Source organism: Protopterus annectens, chromosome 14.part0 (genome assembly GCF_019279795.1).
Source record: "Protopterus annectens isolate FY-2018-M chromosome 14.part0, PAN1.0, whole genome shotgun sequence".
NCBI lineage: Eukaryota > Metazoa > Chordata > Ceratodontiformes > Protopteridae > Protopterus > Protopterus annectens.
Window position 1 is genome coordinate 408236092 of NC_056748.1, and position 21024 is coordinate 408257115.

Genomic DNA, 21024 nt, shown 5'->3' on the forward strand with positions numbered 1-21024 from the left:
ATTGCTATGTATGATATCCACTCCTCCATTCTATTTGGTTCGCATAATGCATCAGAGATTATCCAATTGCAACTAACTCTGGGCAAGACTGCTATCCAAATTTTAGCTTGCTACAGATCCCCCACCATGCCCCAGGATTCCCACTCCTCATTTCATGATACACTGGAAAATATTAGGGTACAACCTAACACCCTAATTATGGGCGGTTTCAACTACCCCACCATTAACTGTGAAATCTTGTCATGTGCCAACTCTTGAGCTCAATAGATGATGTTTTCTGAAAATTCATAAATTCCAATGCCTTGAATCAACTTTTCCACACCCCCACCACTGGCACCAGTGTCCTAGACCTGGTTATTACCAACATGGGCAACCGATGCTCCACACCTGAGGTCAATTACTCGGTCAGATCCGACCACAGTCTCGTCACCCTAGACATCCACAACCCTCCCCCACCCCCCATTAGGGAAACCACTGTAAAAAAAAAAAAAAACTTTTCCCAAGCTAACTTCACGCTTTTTGAGGAAGTGGCAAACTTCATGACACCCATTCTGACGGACAGTAGAATTTTGACTGCTGAATCCTACTCAGATGCACTTTATAAGCACTTAGGATCGTGCAATCTCTAACAATACCAAGATGCTATCCTCCAAAAAAAGGAAGCCAGTCTGGTGGTCCCCTGCCATAAACAAACTCTACAACAGAAGAAAGAAACTGTTGCAAAAAAGAGTAATATCCCACGATTGGAGGAATTACCTGGTCAGCCTCAGTAAGAAGCTGAGATCCCACATAAAATCTTTCAAAGCTAGTTATGAAAACAAAATCACCACTGACTGTAAAGACAACCACAGAGCATTCAATAGCTATCTCAAGAATCTCAATGGCAACACTCAGATATGCCCTGAGTTACAGCACAATGGCACTAAATATACAGAACCAACTGATATTTGCCAACATTCTGGCAGATAGGTTCATTGCTAACTTTACCCCCTCTCATCCCCTAATGGGCCTATCTCTATACCGGAAGAATGCAAAGTTCCTGTAGTCATGGCTGCACAGGTAAAAAACTCACTCTCCAAAGCAAAAACACAGCATGCATGGGACCTGACAACATCCCACGCTGCGTTCTACATGAACTACAGAATGAACTGGTACCCCACCTAATTGCCATGTTCTATCATAGCCTCAGCTCAGGCTATGTGCCCACTGAATGGCATACAGCAATGGTTATCCCACTTCACAAAGGGGGAGCCACCACTGACCCCGGAAACTACCTCCCTATTAGCCTGATGAGCCTGGTCTGCAAGGCTATGGAATGTATCGTCATGGAACTTAGAAACAATGACGTTTGTAATCTCCAAATTCAGGACCCACCCAGTTTGGGTTTGTAAAAGGCAGATCATGTCTCCTAAAGCTGATAGACTTCTTTGAAGTGGTCACCAAAGCTATAGATGAGTGTAAGGTGGTTCACACAGCCTATCGAGATCTTGTCAAGGCTTTCGACTCCATCCCCTACTCTGGAATTATAGATAAACTCACTAATCTAGGTATAAATCCCTATGTCACAAGATGCGTTGCCAACTGGCTCACTGTCAAAACCCACACTGTGAAAGTAGCAGACTCCAAATCCAACTTCAGACCAATGACAAGTGGAGTACCACAGGGTTCACTCCTGGGTCCTCTCCTGTTTGGTATCTACTTCTCGGAAGTACAGCCTAACACAGAAGGTCTTTGGCTAACGGTGTTAGCAGATGGCTATAAACTAGGAACCATAATCAAAACTCCAAAAGATGTATAAATCCTACAAAAGGGCCTTGCTGAGACAGATGTCTAGTGTCAAAGCCATGGCCTCAAACTCAATGCCAAAAAGTGCATTGTCATCCCTTTTGATACAAACTCTGTACCCATGAACTACCACATAGGTGGTAGTCTACTTAACACCAAAAGTGTGTTAAGAGACCTTGAGACAGTCGGACAATAGTCTCTTCTTTGATAATCACATTGCCACAGTAGTCAGGAAATCCTTCTACTTGGCACACCTCATCACAAAAGGTTTCTCATCCAGGAAAAAAGAGGTCATTGCTCTCCTCTACTCATCACTCAGACCAGTTAGAGTACAACGCCCCTTTTGGTATGTACCTCACAAGACATCTACAACAACTGGAAAGGCTGCAGAAATACCTAACAGAGGATTACCGGCCTCAAACAGATGCCCTACGCAGACTGTTTCAAAAAACTGCAGCTTTACTCCGTCACATATCGCTTACTCAGAGGTGTTCTCTGCCTAACACACAAAGCTATGTCAAACCCAGAGCTTTTGGACATGCTCCATTTAAAGAAATCCCAATCTTTCTGAGCTGTACGCTCTAGGGAGCAAAACCTTGTCACCACAATAAACCGAGCATGCTGGAGGGATAGATTCCTGTCCCAGAGACTTTCCATACTCTGGAACAAACTACCTATCTATATCAAATAAAGCTCCTCATTAGCACTCTTTAAGAAAAATCTTGATTGGATGAGAGAGGAAATTCACCCCGGGTATCACTTATGTGGCTCTGCTTGACCCTGGTAATTTTCTTGGGTGGCGAAAGCCAGGGTACGTTTTGGCTAGGCTTATATAGGCCGTAGGGCCAATAGCCTAGTACCTACCTATGAACCTATATATATATATATAATAGAGAGAGAGAGATGGGGAGGGAGATGTAGAGAGATAGCTATATATATATATCTAAGTACGAATTACCAAAAGAGTTTAACATGCCCCAATAAATTTGACTGCAACACTAAAGCAGAAGAACCACCCTTTGAAATCTTTCTTTGCCCTTGGTCAAAGTAGGCAAACTGCTAAGAGTAAGAGGATTACTACGCAGATTTTCCAAGACAAACCCATTTGGAGTTCTAGAGGCCAAAAACCTTCATTTTATGACAAATCTGCCATCTATGTTCCCCCTCCCCTCAGTTGGAATCCCCTGTCCTTCAGATGAGCCCTTTCCTTTCTTGGTTGGCAACAGATAAGCATAGGCACCTGGGTGCAATGCATCATCCAACATTATTTCATGGCTTGGAAGTCTCTCCTTCCATTTACTGGCCTTTCTTAGCCTCCTCTTTGCCAGCATCCTCACTTTCCTTTGGTTGTGCAAGGCCTTGTGGAACAGTGAACCATCCAGCCTGTCTGCGTGTCTCATCAGGGAACAGGTTTTTATTACAGAATGTTGCTGCTTCTCAGGAAGGAGGGGTCATAGAGGCACATCCTAGACCCATCCTTTCTCAACATCTTTCTCAAGGTTCTTTTCTTAAGAATGTTGCCTTTTCAGGCAGTTTTCCCTCTTGCTTCCCCATTCTTTTCTGATCTATCTGGATTTGAAGGACTCTTGTCTCCCATTTCCTTTTCACCCACTGTTCAGGAGGTTTTAACATTACTCTTTCTCTCACTATCCATTGTCTGCTTTGTCTTCTGTTTTTTTCTACCACTCTAAACATATTTATCAAATTTCTGACCCCCTGTTGTAGCCTTCTGCAGACTTCGGGGAATTCAAATATTCCCTTGTTTGGATAAACTTCTAACACAAGCTATCTTTCAACGGCCTTTGCTTCAAAATCTGGACCTCACTGTGATTGTCCTGTACAATGTGGGGTTCTTCCTCAATCTAAAAAACTGTGTTGACTCCTTCTGAGGACCAAGTGTTTGTGGGTTGCATGATCCAGACCATCCCAATATTGGCTTGCCGCCTGCCTCCCAGAGTCCTCCCCTTTATTGCCTTTTTCTGTTCTCTTTCTCATCTAGCCCTTCCTGCAAGGGAATTTCTCCAAACCCTGGGGTATGTGACATCTACCACTACCATGGTTCCTTTTGCCAAACTACACAAGTAAATTTCTATGGTATTGGTTTCAGCAATTTCACCCCCTGGAGTATCTGGTACTTCTTACCTTGTCTCAAGCTTGAACTCCATTGGTGGATTCATCAGACTTGTTCATTCCCTAAATTCAGGTCTGCCATTTCAGGTTCCTGTCACTGCTCATGAGCTGTACACAGATGCATCCAATCAAGGTTGGGAAGCTTCCTCCAGCAGCCTGAAATTCCAGGGTCTTTGGTCCTATTAACTGCTATGTCAGACCATATCATCATCAAAATGATGAGGGGCTTAATCATATCTCTTCAGGCCTTTCACTCACTTTGGGTTCCGGATCCTATTAAGGTTTTTACAGACAGTATCACAATCAATGTGGTACTTCAATAAGCAAGGCACCACAAAGTCTTACATTCTTTGCAGGTTGGTTGTTCAGGCTTGGGAATTTGCAATCTGCCATCATTTGGTTCTTGAGTTGGTTTACATACCTTTGGAGCATAATCTAGTGGCAGACTCTCTGAGCAGGTCCAGGACATGTCCTCATGAATGGATGCTTCACAGAGGGTTGTTTCTGGACATGTACATCAGTGGGGTACTCTGTAAATAGATCTTTTTACTTCCCCAATAGACAGACAATTTCCCAAGTTCTTTTCCAGAGTGCCAAGTCCTCTTTCTTGGAAAGTGGATGCCATGTCTTTTTCTTGGAAGGGGATATTTTTGTATGCCTATCTTCCTCTTCCTCTACATTCTAGTGCCTTACACAGGATCATGTGGGACACGCCCAAAGTCTAACTGGTGACTTCCTTTTCACCCCAACAGCACTGACCCCCCCCCCCCTGTTTCACTTGGCTAGGAGCAATCATCACACATTACAACACAGAATGGATTCTCTCACAGAAGACAAAGGATTTCTCATTCATCCTCGCTTGTTCACACTTTAACTGACAGTTTGGTTCCTTTCAGGCACAGTTTTCTGAGGATGCACTTTGGGTTTTGCAGGATGTCAGAAAACACATAACTAGTCTTGTATGACTAAATAAATGGAAGATAATAGCTATTTGGTGTCTCAATCATGAACTGGACCCTTTTTACCAATTGATTCTCTACAGTCCTATTTTACTTGTGTGAATTACTCAATGCTGATTTGGCATATTCCTATAAAAGTTGATTTGTCAGCTGTTTCTCCTGTCTTTGTACGAGTACAACTTTGGCTTCTAGTTTTGAAGGGGATGACTGCAAATCCAAGGCAGCCCCTCACAGATAGATGTTAAGTAGAGTGGTCTTGGCTACAGGTAGTCCATCAGTGGCATACTGCATGCGTAGATCTTTTGTCTCTAGTCAGAACAGTCAGCCCAAATTGTTCTTTTGCAAATCACTTCACCCAGTGATTTGGAAAATGGATGCCATGTCCCACCCTCTAGGAGAGGAAGATTCCAGTTTGCCTTTATGTACTCCCTCTGATTTCTAAAGTCCTTCTCAGTATCATGCAGGACAAACTAAAAATCTTTCTGGTGACTCTCATTTGGCTTAGACAGCAGTGGTGGTTCTTTCTTTTTCTTCTGGCCAAAGTCAGTGATGCCTTTTCTGTGTGAACAAGTCCATCTAGTGAGGTAACATGTCAAGGACATGCTTGTTCATTCAAACCTACTAAGTCTGAAGCTATCCCTTTGACTGGATTATAATTGCTTTTAGGCACTTTTTTCTGAGAATGTGCTGCAGGTGGCTATAAAAAACTGGTACAAGGAATCTTATGTTACTAATTTATTACGTTTCTTTTTGGTGCCAAAAGAAGAAAAAACACAAATATTATCAAACTGGTTTTCCTGATGCTGTTTCTTGAATAAGCTGCTCATTTAAAGTCTGCCATATTCTTCTGTTAAAGCTCCTTTGTTAGTAATTTCTGCTTGGCTAACACTAGATCCACCATTTTTTACATGCTTTAAGGTCAAACATTTCTTGAATGATAGGATACTCCTAAACACTGCCCCTACATGCGGTGGGCTTGATCATGCGCATGGCTTCCTTTTGTCATGATTAGTTTTCAATCCCATCTCTTATGCTGCCAAGCAACATCAGACTGGTCCTTTCAGTCACGGGGATCTTACCACAACCTTTCAGGAAGGTGCAACAAAGTCCGTTTCAGACGCAACTGCTGCAGGTGGAGAGCAAGTGGAAGAAATGACAGGAGGTGAAACTAAGTAACAAATTAGAAATGTAGTGGCTATGCCCCTTGTATCCTGTCTCCTGTAACTGTCTTGATTTAACCTAAGGAGAAATAGTGCATCCTCTAACCAAAGTAGAGTACACATTGAAACTGCAAATGGCGTAGTGGTGCAGTGGTAGCATTATCGCCTCACAGCAAGAGGTTCTCCAGTTGAATTCTCAGTTGGGGTGCCTTCTGTATGGAGTCTGCATGTCCTCCCTACATTCATGTGGGTTTCCTCCGGGTGTTCCGGTTTCCTCCCACGTTACATAGTTATGCATCTAGAGCATTTCTTCCCAGGCCTCCTCTGAAAGTTGGCTTCTTTTCAAGTTGGACTTTCCCGGTAAACAGATGTTAAATAAATATATAAAATAAATGTCTCTTGCATCAGGCCACCAAAGAGATGTAATCCTCCATCTTGGGGCCTGAATTATATTTGGTTAAAGTTAACCTTTCTGCCTGCTTCATCTCTTTTCTTAAACTTTGTACTTGGGGAAACAGTCTTACTAGTAGCATGCATTTCAGCCTAGAGCATTTCTAAAGCGCTTATGGCCTATCTTCCTTCTCTGATCATTTACGAAGAGTTTTACCAGTTTTACCCTCAGAATTAACCCCTCCTTTATGACTAAGGCGGTTAATGGGCTCTCCCTGACTCAGACTATAAATCTCTGTACCTATTTTCCTCTCAATCAAAAACAAATTTTACATTCCTTAGCTGTCCACTGGCATCTCAGATTTGATCTTGACAGGACTACATCTTTCAGAAAATTAGATCAACTTTTCCTTTTCCTTTGTGTATACCTGTTTCCAAAGAGTCTTCAAATGAATTTCCTGTAGCATTTCTGATTTGTTACTTCTTCCATGGTAAGGAGCTTCTAGGCTTTGTTTAGGCCCCACTGTACTCAGCTGTTGCTTCCTCAAAGGCCTGGATTCTAGCGCCAGTTTAGAAAAAAGTACTTGGTCTTCCTGTCATTTACTAAACACTGTTTTCTATAGGGATAGAGCTGGATTAGATCCATATCTTACAAGGAATTTTATACTCCAGTTAAGCTCCTCAGTTCTCTTCTCTCTAGGTTTAGAATGTTTTGAGAGTCTTCCCACTAGTCAGTAATACAGCAACAGCAATCATAGGAAGGACATTGTACAAATCATCTTAAGACTAAATGTTCAGTTCTTCCTATTTGGCTTTATTCCCAAGGCTGAGGTGGACTTCAACCCCCCCCCCCCCACCTTTTCTAGTTGACATGTTATTTTTTATTACCTCTCATTGTAGCCTGTTTTTGACTTTTGGGTCTGATGCAGGAAAGTTTGGAGGTACTTCATGCATATACTTCTCTAATGTACCTCATGACATACTTGATTCATATGTCAGACACATGGTGCGAGGATGGTGCTCTGTTATCCTGGCTTGACATGGGGTTATCTCTGCAGGCTATTCCATTTGCCAGTAATACTGCAGCAGTGATCTCAGACATCTATTCTTACATTAAGTTTGTGCATAACTGTATTATCTCGTATTTAATTTGTAAAACTGGAATGATCTTAAAGAAGAAAGGTAAATGATTAGCTGGGAAAGGTTTTCTCCCCTCCTCAAAAGTAGGTGGTCTCTGCAGAGTGCGGAGACCTTGTAGACTTATAGGGAAAAAAAAATGATTTGATGTGGTAGGTTCCCTAGGCCCTGGTGGTTTTAACGCCCTTTACACTTCCAGCAAGTTATGTACCATTTCCCATTTCAGTGTTCTGCAGTAAATCAGATGATCCAAAATTGTTGCATCTTCTTCTGCTTTCACACTCCTCCACTTTACCAAGGAGTGTTTGCATGTCTGCTTAAGACTAGTTCATCATCCTGGTACACTCATAAAGCTGGGGCTGCTTGAATATTCTTGTGTGTGTCCAAGCAGGTTATCTTGGACATATAACATTTAGTGGTTTGTTGCTGCTTCTGCTACACGTTTCTGTTAAAAGCTACAGATTCGAAGAGTCGCACAAATATTAAATCTCAGGACAGTGTTTAGCTCCAGACACCTTCAGGATATTAAAAACAAAACCGGGAAGGTAACCAAATATTAACCTGTACTGCTAATTCATCTCAGAGCATACTCCATTGGCAGCTAGCTCCACCCCCTCCAAATACATATATTGTTTGCAGCTATCTATATAGAAAGATGATAGGTTTCAAAATGTTGCCTGCATGCACACCATTTGAAATTTAATTAAAATGTCATCTTTTTGCTGTTCTTATCTGCATGCTTAATATAATTTATTAAATAAAAGTTACTTAGCCCCAAAGTTCTAAGGTTTTGGTGTGGCAGTGGTAACCTGATAAATGTCATGGAAGAGTAAATCAACTAATGTCATTTAAGCAGTTCTTTGATTCCAGCATCATGTCAGGAACAGAGTTTTGACATTCACAGTGAAGGCAGACCAGCTCAGTAACTCTCTAGGGATGCAAACCAAGTTATATTGGGCTCCTATTATGAAATTGAAGAGAATGAACATCGAACGGCTTTAACATCAGAAATACCACTTGACAACGTGCTTTTTGTCAGAATGCAGTACAGTGAAGATCAGAATATTTCCCCTTTCCTCACTGTAGTGCGATCTCGGAGTTGGTATATATAATTAGCAGGGGGTTTGGGGGTGCAGCCCCCCACATTAGCGACTTTGAAGTCTGGCATTTTCGGCCTATTTTAGCTGTTCGACGTTCAGTGTCTTCAGTGATGTAATACAGATCCGTTGTATTTAACTTGCCATGCAGAGGATTTTTTTTTCTTTTTCAATAATGTGTCTGGAACATCTGTAAGGGGTTGTATCTCTAGAATATTTTATCAGCTTTATGAAACTGAATACTGTTGTGCTGTCTTCATTCTATTCTGTACAAATTGATTGTCTCGGTTATTCAGATGTTTCTGATTTGCATGATTTGCTGCTGATGTAGAGGTTAGTTAAGGGAATCATTTTATTAATCAGATGCATGCTGAAATAATGCCATACTGAGGACTGTAATGATTAATACACAGCTGCTAGACCTGGCAATTGAAAGGAAATAACCAGTGTTTCATTCACCCTTTAGTAAGAAATATTCTTCGAAGTTGACAATGTCTAGTTGTTAAGGTGATGGCTGTGCTTTTCAACAACTGGTTCCAGCTATCATGTATATTTAGACTGTAATTGGAGCCTAGTTGTACAGCACACTTAATTTTATGCCTCTTAAATTGTATTTTTATTTACCTTATTTCTGAGGAAATGTAGATATCCGGGCATTGCTGCATTACTTCCTTGCAGATTGCATGTAAAGCCTTTTCATCTGATCAGTTACTGGAAAATAACTTTACTGTTTTATTTTCGAGGACTATCTAATAAAGTATCATTCTAAGTTAACAAATGATTTAGTAGGGAAAAAGTAAGGATATTTCACTAATTTTATGTGCATAACAGGAATTACTTTGCACTTAATTTGGACAGTATGCATATATATATATATATATATATATATATATATTTATTATATATATGTGTGTGTATACATTTATATATATATATTTGTGATATATATATATATAATGTTTGTGTGTATATTTTTATGTATGTGAGTGTGTATAAACAAAGATTCTGTATATTCTTAAACTTTTGCTTTGCTATTATAATAAACGTCTTTATTAATAAGATAACTTTGCATTTATTAAGTATTAAAATACCTGTTTAGTTTCATTTTGGTCTTCCTTTTGAGACGTGAGATAATTAAGTTAAAAGCAATCTAATCTCCCTCTTTACTTTGGCAAAGTGTTCTTGAATTTTGACCATGTAAAAACAATCCAGCAACTGCCTCATAATGACAATTTTTCCACTTGGCTAGCTTGCATCTTGTAGTGAAATCATGCCTATTTTGATACCTAGCAGTTACTCAGAAAAACACAAATAACAGACCATGCACTTTTTTGTGTCTGTCTCTCCGTTTCAAGTGATTAAAATGTAAATTAATATTCAAAGAACCTTTTTATTTGTTTGCTTCACCTGGACACTTATCTTTGTCATTGTTTTATACTTGTCAGCAGCTGTTACTCATTCAAGAAGATTAATTGATCGATTTATAGCAGGTAAGAATGAATTTCAAGTCCTGGAAGCAAAGGGTCAAGTTGGTTTCTTAGATCTGCTTGTTTTTGACAAAGGAGAACCAGATCAAGTGACAGGTTTTGAATTGCATATGGATGCATACAGTTCCCTTCCTGTCATAAAAAGCTGCAGTAATGTTATAATAAATAAGGACTATGCAAAAGTATTAGTATTGTTATATTAAAATAGTCCGCCACTATATAGATAACCGAGATAGCAAACCTAGATCACAGCCGTATTTGGAATGTAGTCACCCCAGTACTTAAATTGTACAAAGAAAAATATACTTAACTGTCATGTATATTGTGATGTCCCCACTCTGCGCTAGTAACCAAGGAGCCTGAATCTTCACCACTGCTACTGGAGAAGGATGTTCACTTGGAGCAAAAATGGATCCACCCAGTATTTCCAGATGCAGCTGTCTGCATCTAGCACAGTTTCCCTTAAGAGCACACAGGGAACGCATTCAGTCTGGGGTTTTGATTTCTCTGTCTGTCTCCCTCCAGGTCCCCAGTAACACTGCCCACTGGCACAGCTATAGAGCTGAGACCTCAGCTGATTGTCCAATTCAAGTTGTCCAGCACCTTCTCTGTGAAACCAGTGCTTCATGTCCCTGCTCCAAAGAGCTGACACACACACGCACTCTTTGAGATTCAGTTTTTCTCACACACACACCTGGGAAAGGCTGGCACAGATTTACTATCACTGCCCCCCTTCTGCCCAGACAGTAAGGTAGTTAGACCACCACCAGACACTCCAAAGCCAGCTACTCTAAGGCTTTTGCAAGGGTACCTAATTGTACTGAGTGAAATTAATATGAATACAAATGGTAGTTTGACCAACAGCAAAGCTTTCAGGAGTGGCCAAAGCTGTTACCAAATGTATACAAGTACTCTAAGAGATTAATATATTCTCGGAAAGACTAGCTACAATGAAAATGTTAACTATATTTAATAATAAATAAGAAAAGAACATGAAAATACTACATATCTTTTTACAGTAAACAAAGTTTCAATCACAGGAAGTATTAAAATAACACAGACAAACAGATTCACACAGATAAAGAAAAACAGAAGTTAACTAATCTCACTATATTTTCCTGACTGATCTAAAGAATTACTTTTCTCTGGTCACTTAGAGCAAGGAAAGATGAAGTAGGTGAGGGGTCCTTCCATATTAGGTTCCAAGAACAGAGTGCCATGAGACTCAAGTCTCAAGTAGTATTAAAATATCATTTTGGCAGGGGCGGCTCGTGATATCGGACTGCAGCCCCACCCCCACCTGTAGAAAGAAAAATAAATTGCGAATCCCCCCTCCACTGTAGAAAGTTAATAGAAAAAATAAATTCGCAAGTCCGGGAACTCCACACATCCGTGCTTAGTTCCAGACTGCTGTGTTAGGCAGTCTGGGTAGGGAAGGAAGGGTACTCCACCCTGCCAGCCCAGATGTCTGTGCGGTGACAACTGCACAGACCAGAAGAACACCGGACTGCATTGCCTGCAGGCTGGAGGCTCTAGCCTACTCATGTCTCGCAGGGAAACCACCAGTACAGCCTGCGTGGGCTGTTATGGAGGACAGTTGATCAGGCTGCTGCAGAGGACAGATTCAGGCCACTACAGAGGATGAGGACGTAGTTGCCATGGAGGATCAGATCTGCTGCAGAGGACAAGGACTTAGATCTGCTGGAGGTAGGATATGTTAGCTGCCATGGAGGATTGGATCTGCTAGAGGTAGGGTGTGTTAGCTGCCATGGAGGATCGGATATGCTGGAGGTGGTGTGTGTAATGCCCCAGTTGCTAGATACTGGTGGCTAGAGAGAACACATGGTGGTGGGTAGAGAGTACTCAGGCTTGAATCTTGTACCTTGGGTGCAGGTAGTAAGGGCCTGAATTCCCTACCCACCACCACTTGTAAAAAAAATTGCAGGTTTTTGCATCATATTTGTTTTGTTCCTCATAAAATCTGTGGTTTCTGTATGTTTGTTGTTCATTGCAAAGCCAGTACTGCAGTGGTGCACTGGTAGCATTGTTGACTGACAGCTGCAGGTTCTCTGGTTTGATACTTGGCTGGGGTGCTTTCTGTGTGGAGTCTGCATGTCTTCCTATCTTACAAAGACATGTGTCTGGAGTGTTTCTCCCTGCTCTGCTGAAAATTGGCTTTTGTTCCAAGTCAGACTTTCCTGGTTAACAAATGTTACATAAATATAACAGGCATTTGAATTTCAGACTTCATATTCTTCAAAAAGTACATGTCCTTTTATTCTCGCAATTTTCTAAGTTTCTAACATGGATATTTGAAATTTGTCCTTAATTTTGGGGACTGTATTCCCCCATTATTGGCTTCGTCTCGGTTTTTTGTGCTAAGGTTGAGAGCTATGGTGAGAACTGAATTCACTGAATATGTTTGGGGGCTGTATTCCCCCATTATTGGCTTTGTTCAGGTGTTTTGTGCTAAGAGGTTGACAGCTATGGTGAGAACTGAAATTCACTAAATGGTAGTCATTTAAGTTTGTCTTCCTGTCTTTCACAAAACAGCTGATTTGGCATAGTGGTATGTTGCTCTGACTGTTTTGCACAAGGTTCCCCTAGGCTCAAGACTTGGCAGTGAAATGTATGGTGGTAACGCAGCATTTTATTGTGGCAACTTTCCAACATTATACAAGCAATGTTTAAAATGTGTCCCTGGTTTTTAGGCTTTTGCCCCCCCCCCCCAAAAAAAAATGTTTGGCTTTTTCCAGATTTCTTGTGCTGCAAAGCTCAGAGATGCAGCAGAGTGTTGAGTAGATTTTATAAGGAGCTGAGAGCTGCAGGGGAACACAAGTTTAGTACTGTTTATGATGAGTCTTCTTGCATTGTTAATAGCACAACAGGTAGTGTACTTGCTTTTGATGCAGAAGGCTGTGGGTTCTACTCCCACAGTAGATAGAGGCATTGCTGATGCTGTACTGTGTTATAAATGGGATGGATGCTGCAGTCCTTTTTTTGGTGAAGATACCTAGTAACTATGAACCTGTTATTAGTTTGCCATCCATTCCCTACTGCGATATTACTAGCTTATCATTTTTTTTATGCAACATGGGCAATTTATTCCTCAAGGCCAACAACCATTTTATTTGTAGATGAAACAATAACATATAAAGATGTTTGCTAGCAGCAACCTCTTCATTAGTTTCAGATTTCTTTAATGTGGAATTATTTAGATGAGTTTTTCTTCAGAGATTGTGCAAATTTACTGATACTGATGGACTGTAGAAGTTTGAGTAGACTTTTATGATGGAAATGTAAGCTTGAGTAGACTTTTATGATGGAAATGTTCTGAATTGGGCAGTTTTGTCATTCTTGGTGCATGCATTTTGGTTCATTGTTTACTGGAAAAATGTTAAAAAATTTAAAATGCCCTCTTACAACTGTACTGTATTGTACAAGGATTATAATTTAATACAATCAGGAAGGTGTATCAAAGAGCATGTGTATGTTTCGTGTTCAAGGGGCTTATGATTTGAAAACAGCCCAAAGTTGATCTTTATCTGCCACTGGAAAAATGTATTTTCTTTGAATGTGGGTTTCAATGCTGTTTCAATGAATGTGAGTTTCAAGGGCAAAGAAGTTTTAATGCTAAGTCTGTTTTCATTGTGAAACTGCATTGCTTTGTTTAGCAGATATCTATTAGGGTCTGTGCTGTAAAATGCAAAATAAAACTTTCAAATGATGAAATCCAAATTATTGCAGGAGTAAAGCAGTATGCACATTACAGTGTTTATGGTAAATGGGGTGAAATAACCAAGGAATGGGACATTGTAATGGCTGCAGGGGGAGGCTCCATTCAAACATGATTTTGTGAGGGGGAAGGGCAGCAAACTCAGACAGCACCGGCTGAACTATACCTCTCAACTGTCCAGATTTTTGCAGAATGAATAGATTTTTGCTTCTTATTTTTGGTTTGTTCCTCATAAAATTTGTGGTTTTCTGGCAAATCATTTAGGAATGAAGTCCCTAAATAATGACAGACATTGAGTTTCAGACATTATAACCTTCAGAAAAATGCATACTAAAGCAAGAGCTGTTATTCTGTCAACTGTTTTAAGTTTCTACAAGAGCAATTTTTAGTACTGTTTGTATGTTCCCCCAATATATTTATTTGGCCTTGTCCAGATTTCCTGCATTAAAAGGTTGAGGTACGTGCAAATAAATTGCTTTATAGAATTAGGAATATCCAAACCTCTCAACTGTGCCCAATTTTGACTCAAAATGTTGCTCTCCCCCTAATAACCCCTCCGCAAAATGGCAATTTTGGAAGAAAACATGGAGGGTTTACAATTATAAATAACTGTAATGATCAGAGTTATAGATTACTTTTATTTCAGAAATGCATGTAGATGCTCTTATTTTGTCAGCTGCTCAAGTTAACAGTATTAATATTAAAAAGGTGTCCCTTCTTTGACAGGTTCCCAGCTGTATTATGTGGCAATTTTATATTTTTGCATCACATTTTCTGTCTGTTTTTCATAAAATTGTGGTTTTCTGCCAAATTAGTGACAAATCATTAAGGATTGAAGTTAGAAAATAATGCAAGACATTTGAGTTTCAGATTTCATGCATTCAGAAAATTCATACTAATGCAAGACCTACTACTATTCTATTATCGTGCTAAGTTTATAAGAGAGATATTTAAAAATTGTCCTTATTTTTGGGCCTGTGTCCCACTTCCATGTATGGCTTTGTCCAGATTTCTTGCACTGAGGTTGAGAGGTATGAGCGTCAGAGCCATCACCATCAGCCAGAGACATTTCAAATTATGACATACTTGTTGCACCCCTCCACTCCCCCATGTAGTGACTCTGGATGTGTCCAAGCAAGGCAAGAAGCAGTTATGCAGTGTAAGTGTGCAGTATATTCCCCCATCCAAGATAGACACAAGTACGACAGTGGCTTTTCATCTGTCCTTGATTTTGCAGAATGTTCTGTTTTTCTGTCATATATTTTTACTGTTGACTTATGCTTCTTATTATTCAGAAAATGCATGATATTGCAGTGCCTGTTTATCTGTGTTTAAGTAGTAATGCTTTAGTGACCACCGGGTAAGCTTGTCTGAGATTGTAAGATGCAAGTAACCTTTAATAAGCATACTGTTAAATAATTACCAAAACTGAAAGCCTTTTTGTTGTTGCCATGCAGAGAATATTTACATAACTAGATAATGTACGAGCCTTAGGTATTGAAATGCATATGATAGTATTTGTAATAAAGGACATGATTACAGTATTTTCAGAAGCTCATTACATTTGTTGGAGATTTGCAGTCATCTTTTCAGGCTTTACCTGTAAACTAAACAAAATGCCAATCTATCGTGTGTGGTCCATAACCTGTGTAGTAATCCTTTAAGCAATTTATCTTGAGCTTGTTTCTTGTTTGCTGTTCTTTTTTTACTTTAACCATGTTTTCCCCATGAAACAAGTAGATAGTTGTTGTCAGGCAGCAGGTCTTTTTTGGACAAGAAACATTTTTACAAGGGGGGTATCAGAGATTTCTACTTTAAGCATGTTACTTGGTACCTAAGTACTTTTATAAAGCTGAATAGAAGTTATAATTAGAACTGCAGTGCAAGGAGAAGCTTGTTTTTATACTTGATTTTGACTAGTATTCCAGTAATGTATTTAAAAAGTAATTTATTTTTTCATGCCTTACAACCTTTGTTTCCATCTAGATATTATGTAAGCTGTCATGTAGCCAATGCTTTGAAATATTTTTTTCTTCTACACTTAATTTTGTCTTGATTGGACTCTCGTAATGACAGTTTGGCACCCAGGGCAGCGTATTTAATTAAAGTTCCAGTTGTGTTTTTGAGCATAGCCCCACCCCCTTCTCTTTGGCCACACCCTTCCCATTGGCCCCACCCATTCAGCTGTCTCCTGCAGCCCCCCTTTAATTTGAAGTCACCAGCCGCCACTGCATTTTGGTGATGGATTACAAAATGGCATCACATACATCAGGTAATCTGACATCTGGTTCCCATGCTACTCCCCTTGGCTGGAAGCGGTCAGGATTTAGCATATCTGTGTCAGTAATACACAGACAGAAACACACATAGCCTTGCCAAGATCTGCTGCATTTCCTGGAATTCATAAAACAATTTCAAACCTCCACCCTTACAGTGTAGCAGTTAGTTCACCCAAAAGGCAGTGCAAAAAGCTTCCTAGTACGGACTTTTTGTCCCTGGCTGCAGTAAGAACTGTAAGATAAAATATTTATTACCAAAGCCAAGAAATTTAATTTCAAGCTATTTTCAAAGGTAGGTGGATTGAGATTAACCTCTTATCTTCCAGTATCCTCTGTTAAAACATATACATTTAAGTAGTTACAATAATGCATGTATATATTTTTCTGGGTAGCAGAGCACACTGTTGGTACATTTTTAACACAAGCAGCTTTACAAATAGATTTTTCAACACAAGCATATGTACAAATCCATTTAATATACAAATGACATATTATTCTTTACAAAATTGCAGCTAGCTGTGCTGGCATATGTTACACATCCACTGCCCTACTTCTGGCATAGCTGGCAATACGTCACATTGTCACATACGTACGTCACCTTTTGCAGTCATTACTAGAAATGTATAACTGAAACTATGGCAGCAATCTCTAACAGTATAAGTACAGTAGTAGTAAAGGACTTCAGTCTGAATCTAGTTTTTTTACCACAAAAAGAGCGGTACTCGCACCTTCAATAATCAGTCTGAATAACACATACATGGTGCAGGAACTGACTCAATGTAACCAGTTAACTAGCAACCATACACTTATGGAACCAGTCCAAATACTTAATCCTATAAAATTCATCCTCCTAGAAATACTAGTAATCACCTTTATTCAGTGACCACAGACAGATAATTAACTACTGCTACAAAAGACCAGATGATCCTTCACACCATAATAAGTAAACAAAGCAGCACAGTGCAGTTTTTAACAAACCTTTTTTCTAAATCTAGCATTGGTCATTTGTTTTTTAGTGTTAAACAGATACACGGCACAAGTAACACATAAGTACTTCCCTACAATCATGCTTAGGTTTAGGAGTGGAACCCTGAAAGAGCTCCCAGTAAAGGTAAAACAATACATGAAGCTTCATGATACCTCATGGTGCCTATGGAAGTAGGTGTACTTGAGTACTAGGTGCAGGAGCTCTATGGGAAAAATGTGAAATGCCTGAAAACAGCATACTATAACAAAATTAAATCATTCCTAATGGAGGTGATTGTGCTGTAGGAAAAGGAAAACACTTTTCCTCCTTTTGGAATAAAAGCAAAATCCCGGTAAGCCCACAGAAAACTGCAAATGCAATGGCTAAATTTCTTTCCACACTACACACCACTAGAATTCCCTTAAACAATGACATCAACCAGTATTGTAAACAGTAACCCTAGGCACCATTTTACTTTAGAAAGAATATTGGGAGAAGCAGCGTAACTTAAATGGTCACCCAGTAAGAAATTATGCCCAGATATTACAGACCCCAGATACCTAAAACCTGAAACTTTTCCTACTAGAATTCCATCTGCACACATTTTAGTAAGTATTTCTGTAGGTTGGAAAATAGCTGTAGTGTGTCCTGTTAAAAATTACTTGCTTTCCTTGAGCACTTTCAGATGTTTGCCAAACCTATAGTTTCAAATAACCTCAAAAATGTAATTGCACAATGGATGCAAGAGCATTAAGGAAGTTTGATCTAGCAGTTGGCAGAGGGTTAAGGCTATATGCTGTTAGTGAGCTGTTTACTGTGGTACAGGGTTTGATTCCCACAACCTTCCTTTGCCTACTGGATGACCTTGAGCAAGTAATTTAACCAGGTAGTGCATTTGAAGAAATTGGTTATTTGGGCTAGGCTCATTAATGATCGCCTGGATTGCCATGAACTTGCCTGTAAACACCTGTTTCAGACAAGAAGCAAAGCTGTAACTTTTTGACTTATCATTGCCACGCAATGTGCCATCATGAATCACTGCCTACTTTATCAATGCCTTTATAGACTTAAACTGAGCCTTTACTACACTGAACCTCCACTACCTTTTATGGTTTTTGCCTTTATATGAATGAGCTGAAACCTCCATAACAGAAAGTAACAGCTACTTAATGGGCACCTTCACTTTTTTATTGTACAAGACTTTCCATCCTTCCCTCATGTTGGTCTTTGGAGTACCACAGGGATTCATCCTTCGCATCCTTTGTTTTTGTACTGTAGTAGTGAGGCGAGCTCTACATGTGTACATTATGGCTGAAGACAATGTAATGTAATATTACTCTTGTACTGCCTCAGGCAGTAAAAATGACATAGAAGTAAACAATCTGAAGCTTGAGGGAAAGTATATAGTCATTTAATCTGATAATTCAGAGCTCTAAATCCACTGTGGAAGATATATATATATATATATATATATATATATATATGTATGTATGTTTTTTTCCTCAATCTGTCCATTGTTCTGCTCTCTTTATCTGAAGGAAGAGCATTGGCAGCAGGCACTAACTTAGAGGGCTTGTATGCAGATGAGCAGAAAACAGAAATGTCTTCCACAGGAAGACACAGTTTTATTTAAATGGCTGAGAAAAGATAATATTTTTGTACAGAAATAAGTCCTCAAGTACCTTATAAAATCTGTAACGCCATTTAGGTGCTGGTGTTTGGGAGTCTAGTGCAGTGGAAGTGGATGCAAAAGCATCTAGGAAAGCCTGCAGAACACGAGTTGCAGGAGAAGGGTGCCTATTCCCAAGGGACTTTACAACAAAGGACTGAGATTGTAAACGGTTTGTAGTTGTGCTCTGTCCCTAAACAAAAAAGGCACTTGGGAATAGAGACCCTTAAAGGGAATTTGTCTGCTGCAATCACACTTTCCCTCCTAGCTGTCATGTAATAAAGCACACAGCAACACATTTGAGAAAAATAAATGAGGGCTCCCCAAGGGGCACATAATTGAACCAGTGCAGGCCAATAGTACAAAATATCAAGCATAGAACAGACAGACTGGACTGGTGGTGATATACTCCGAGGATTTGCATTAATACAGCTGCTTATGTACCCTTATAACCACAGGCTTAGGTCACGCATTGGCCTTATGGCTCTATATAAAGTTTTGGCTTTGGTATCCTGTTGGACTTGTATGTTATTTAGTGAGATATTCCCAACAGATTGGAGTAGTGCAGTAGTGATCAGTAGGACATATACTGTTATGGTAAGTTCTTGGACAACTGTACTTTTTTACGACATTTACACTAGAGAGGCAGCATCACCACCTTACAGATGACTAATCATTTAACCTTCCATAATGGAATGTACCAGTCCTATTGCTCCACACTAGAATATAAAGTAAAACAGCTAAAACAATAATTCACATTGGCAATCAGACAAAACATCCATAAGTAACAACATCCTGTAAGCTAGTCAAACCAGTGAGTGTAACTATTTTCCTACTCGCAGCTTAGACAGAGGAAATATTTCTAACCCAGCAGCAGCATGAATTTCTACACAGAAATTCAAAGTGAAACTCTGCATCTATCACAAAATGGAAGTGAAGACCACCACCCAGTAAAGAGCTCATTCTTATTCTTTGAACGTGTGTATCTAACTTGCAAATTCGCACATTCTCTCTTTACAAAGTACTTTGCAAATATTCAGAGATAAAGTAACTCACACACTTCTACTCCTTTTTCGTTCTAAACATAAATGCATTATTTTCAAATTGGAACTGGACCAGAAGACATTACACTTCTTTTAAAGCAACTTGTTTGCAGGTGATGTTTACATTGTTGTACTCTCAAAAATGAAATGGATATGTTTAAAATAATATACATAGAAATATGAGCTGAAGCTACATGCTTAACATTTCACTGAACTTGTGTTGGCATGTATCCTTGTGTTCTGAGCCCCCCCCCCCCCACACAAAAAAAACGTGATATATGTTCTTTTGTGTGTACACAATGATTTCATGGTGCGGCTGAAAAAATCCTATCATAAGCATGTACTAAATTTTCAGAAATTCTTGCACTGCTATGTGGGTCAGAAACTAAAACTACATAATTTTAAATAACTCCAGCCCTAGTCATCCATTCACAACAGACATGTCTGTGATGTTCTTCGTGTTTCACTGTTGCAGTCATCACAGTTGGATTATCTGCCTGCAGGTAGCCCTCAGCCAGCCTGAATACCGGAGTCTTTGGATTTCTGCATCGGATGCTGTCGTTTCTATGATGTCAGGTCGTCAGTGGTATAAAACATGCAGCCGATGCCATTACATCAGTTTTTCTTGCTGTGCAGTGCCCGAAGCAGAAGCAGTTCACAAGTGCCGGTCAGCCGACTCCTGAAATTTTCGTTTTCGAGTTTCAGACCTGAAGTTTTCAAAAAGATAAGTACCCCGTTGGGAATCCTTTTTTCTTGGTCTAACCGATGTCAGAAAAAATGAACAATTGTCTTGCCTGTGGAAAGCAAATACCTCGTAGAGATTTTCATTCTTACTGCATCGCCTGTTTAGGCCCAGACCACGATGTCCCTTGCTGTCGGTTTTGTGCCTTGTTCAAAACCCGAAGTATTTGTCGTCGGGCTATTTTTGTAGATAAATACTTTAGTTCTCAATCTCTGTACTCCAAAATGGCTTTAAGTGATCCTACTACCGATCTTCTGAAAAAAATGTAAGGATAAAGACAGAGACAGACCACATAGGTCCAAAACTGCAGACGACGCTTCAGATAAGCTAGTCACCAATCCGCCTGTACTCAGTGAGGCACTTTCACAGCACCTGATACCCACCACTACAGATTCGCAGGCCTCTTTTGAGACCCATTCAGAGTCCGGCATGCTGCGAGATGC

At 39.8% G+C, this 21024-nt stretch overlaps 1 protein-coding gene across 1 annotated transcript in view; it reads right to left on the minus strand.

Annotated features, from left to right (window-relative positions):
* The window catches only part of DOCK1 (dedicator of cytokinesis 1), a gene marked incomplete in the record, with an annotated part of 4741214 nt that overhangs the window by 4113598 nt on the left and 606592 nt on the right, over positions 1 to 21024 (minus strand). The window contains 1 exon segment of the mRNA XM_044056178.1: positions 4466 to 4515. Within this exon segment, the coding sequence (XP_043912113.1) occupies positions 4466 to 4515 (50 nt within the window).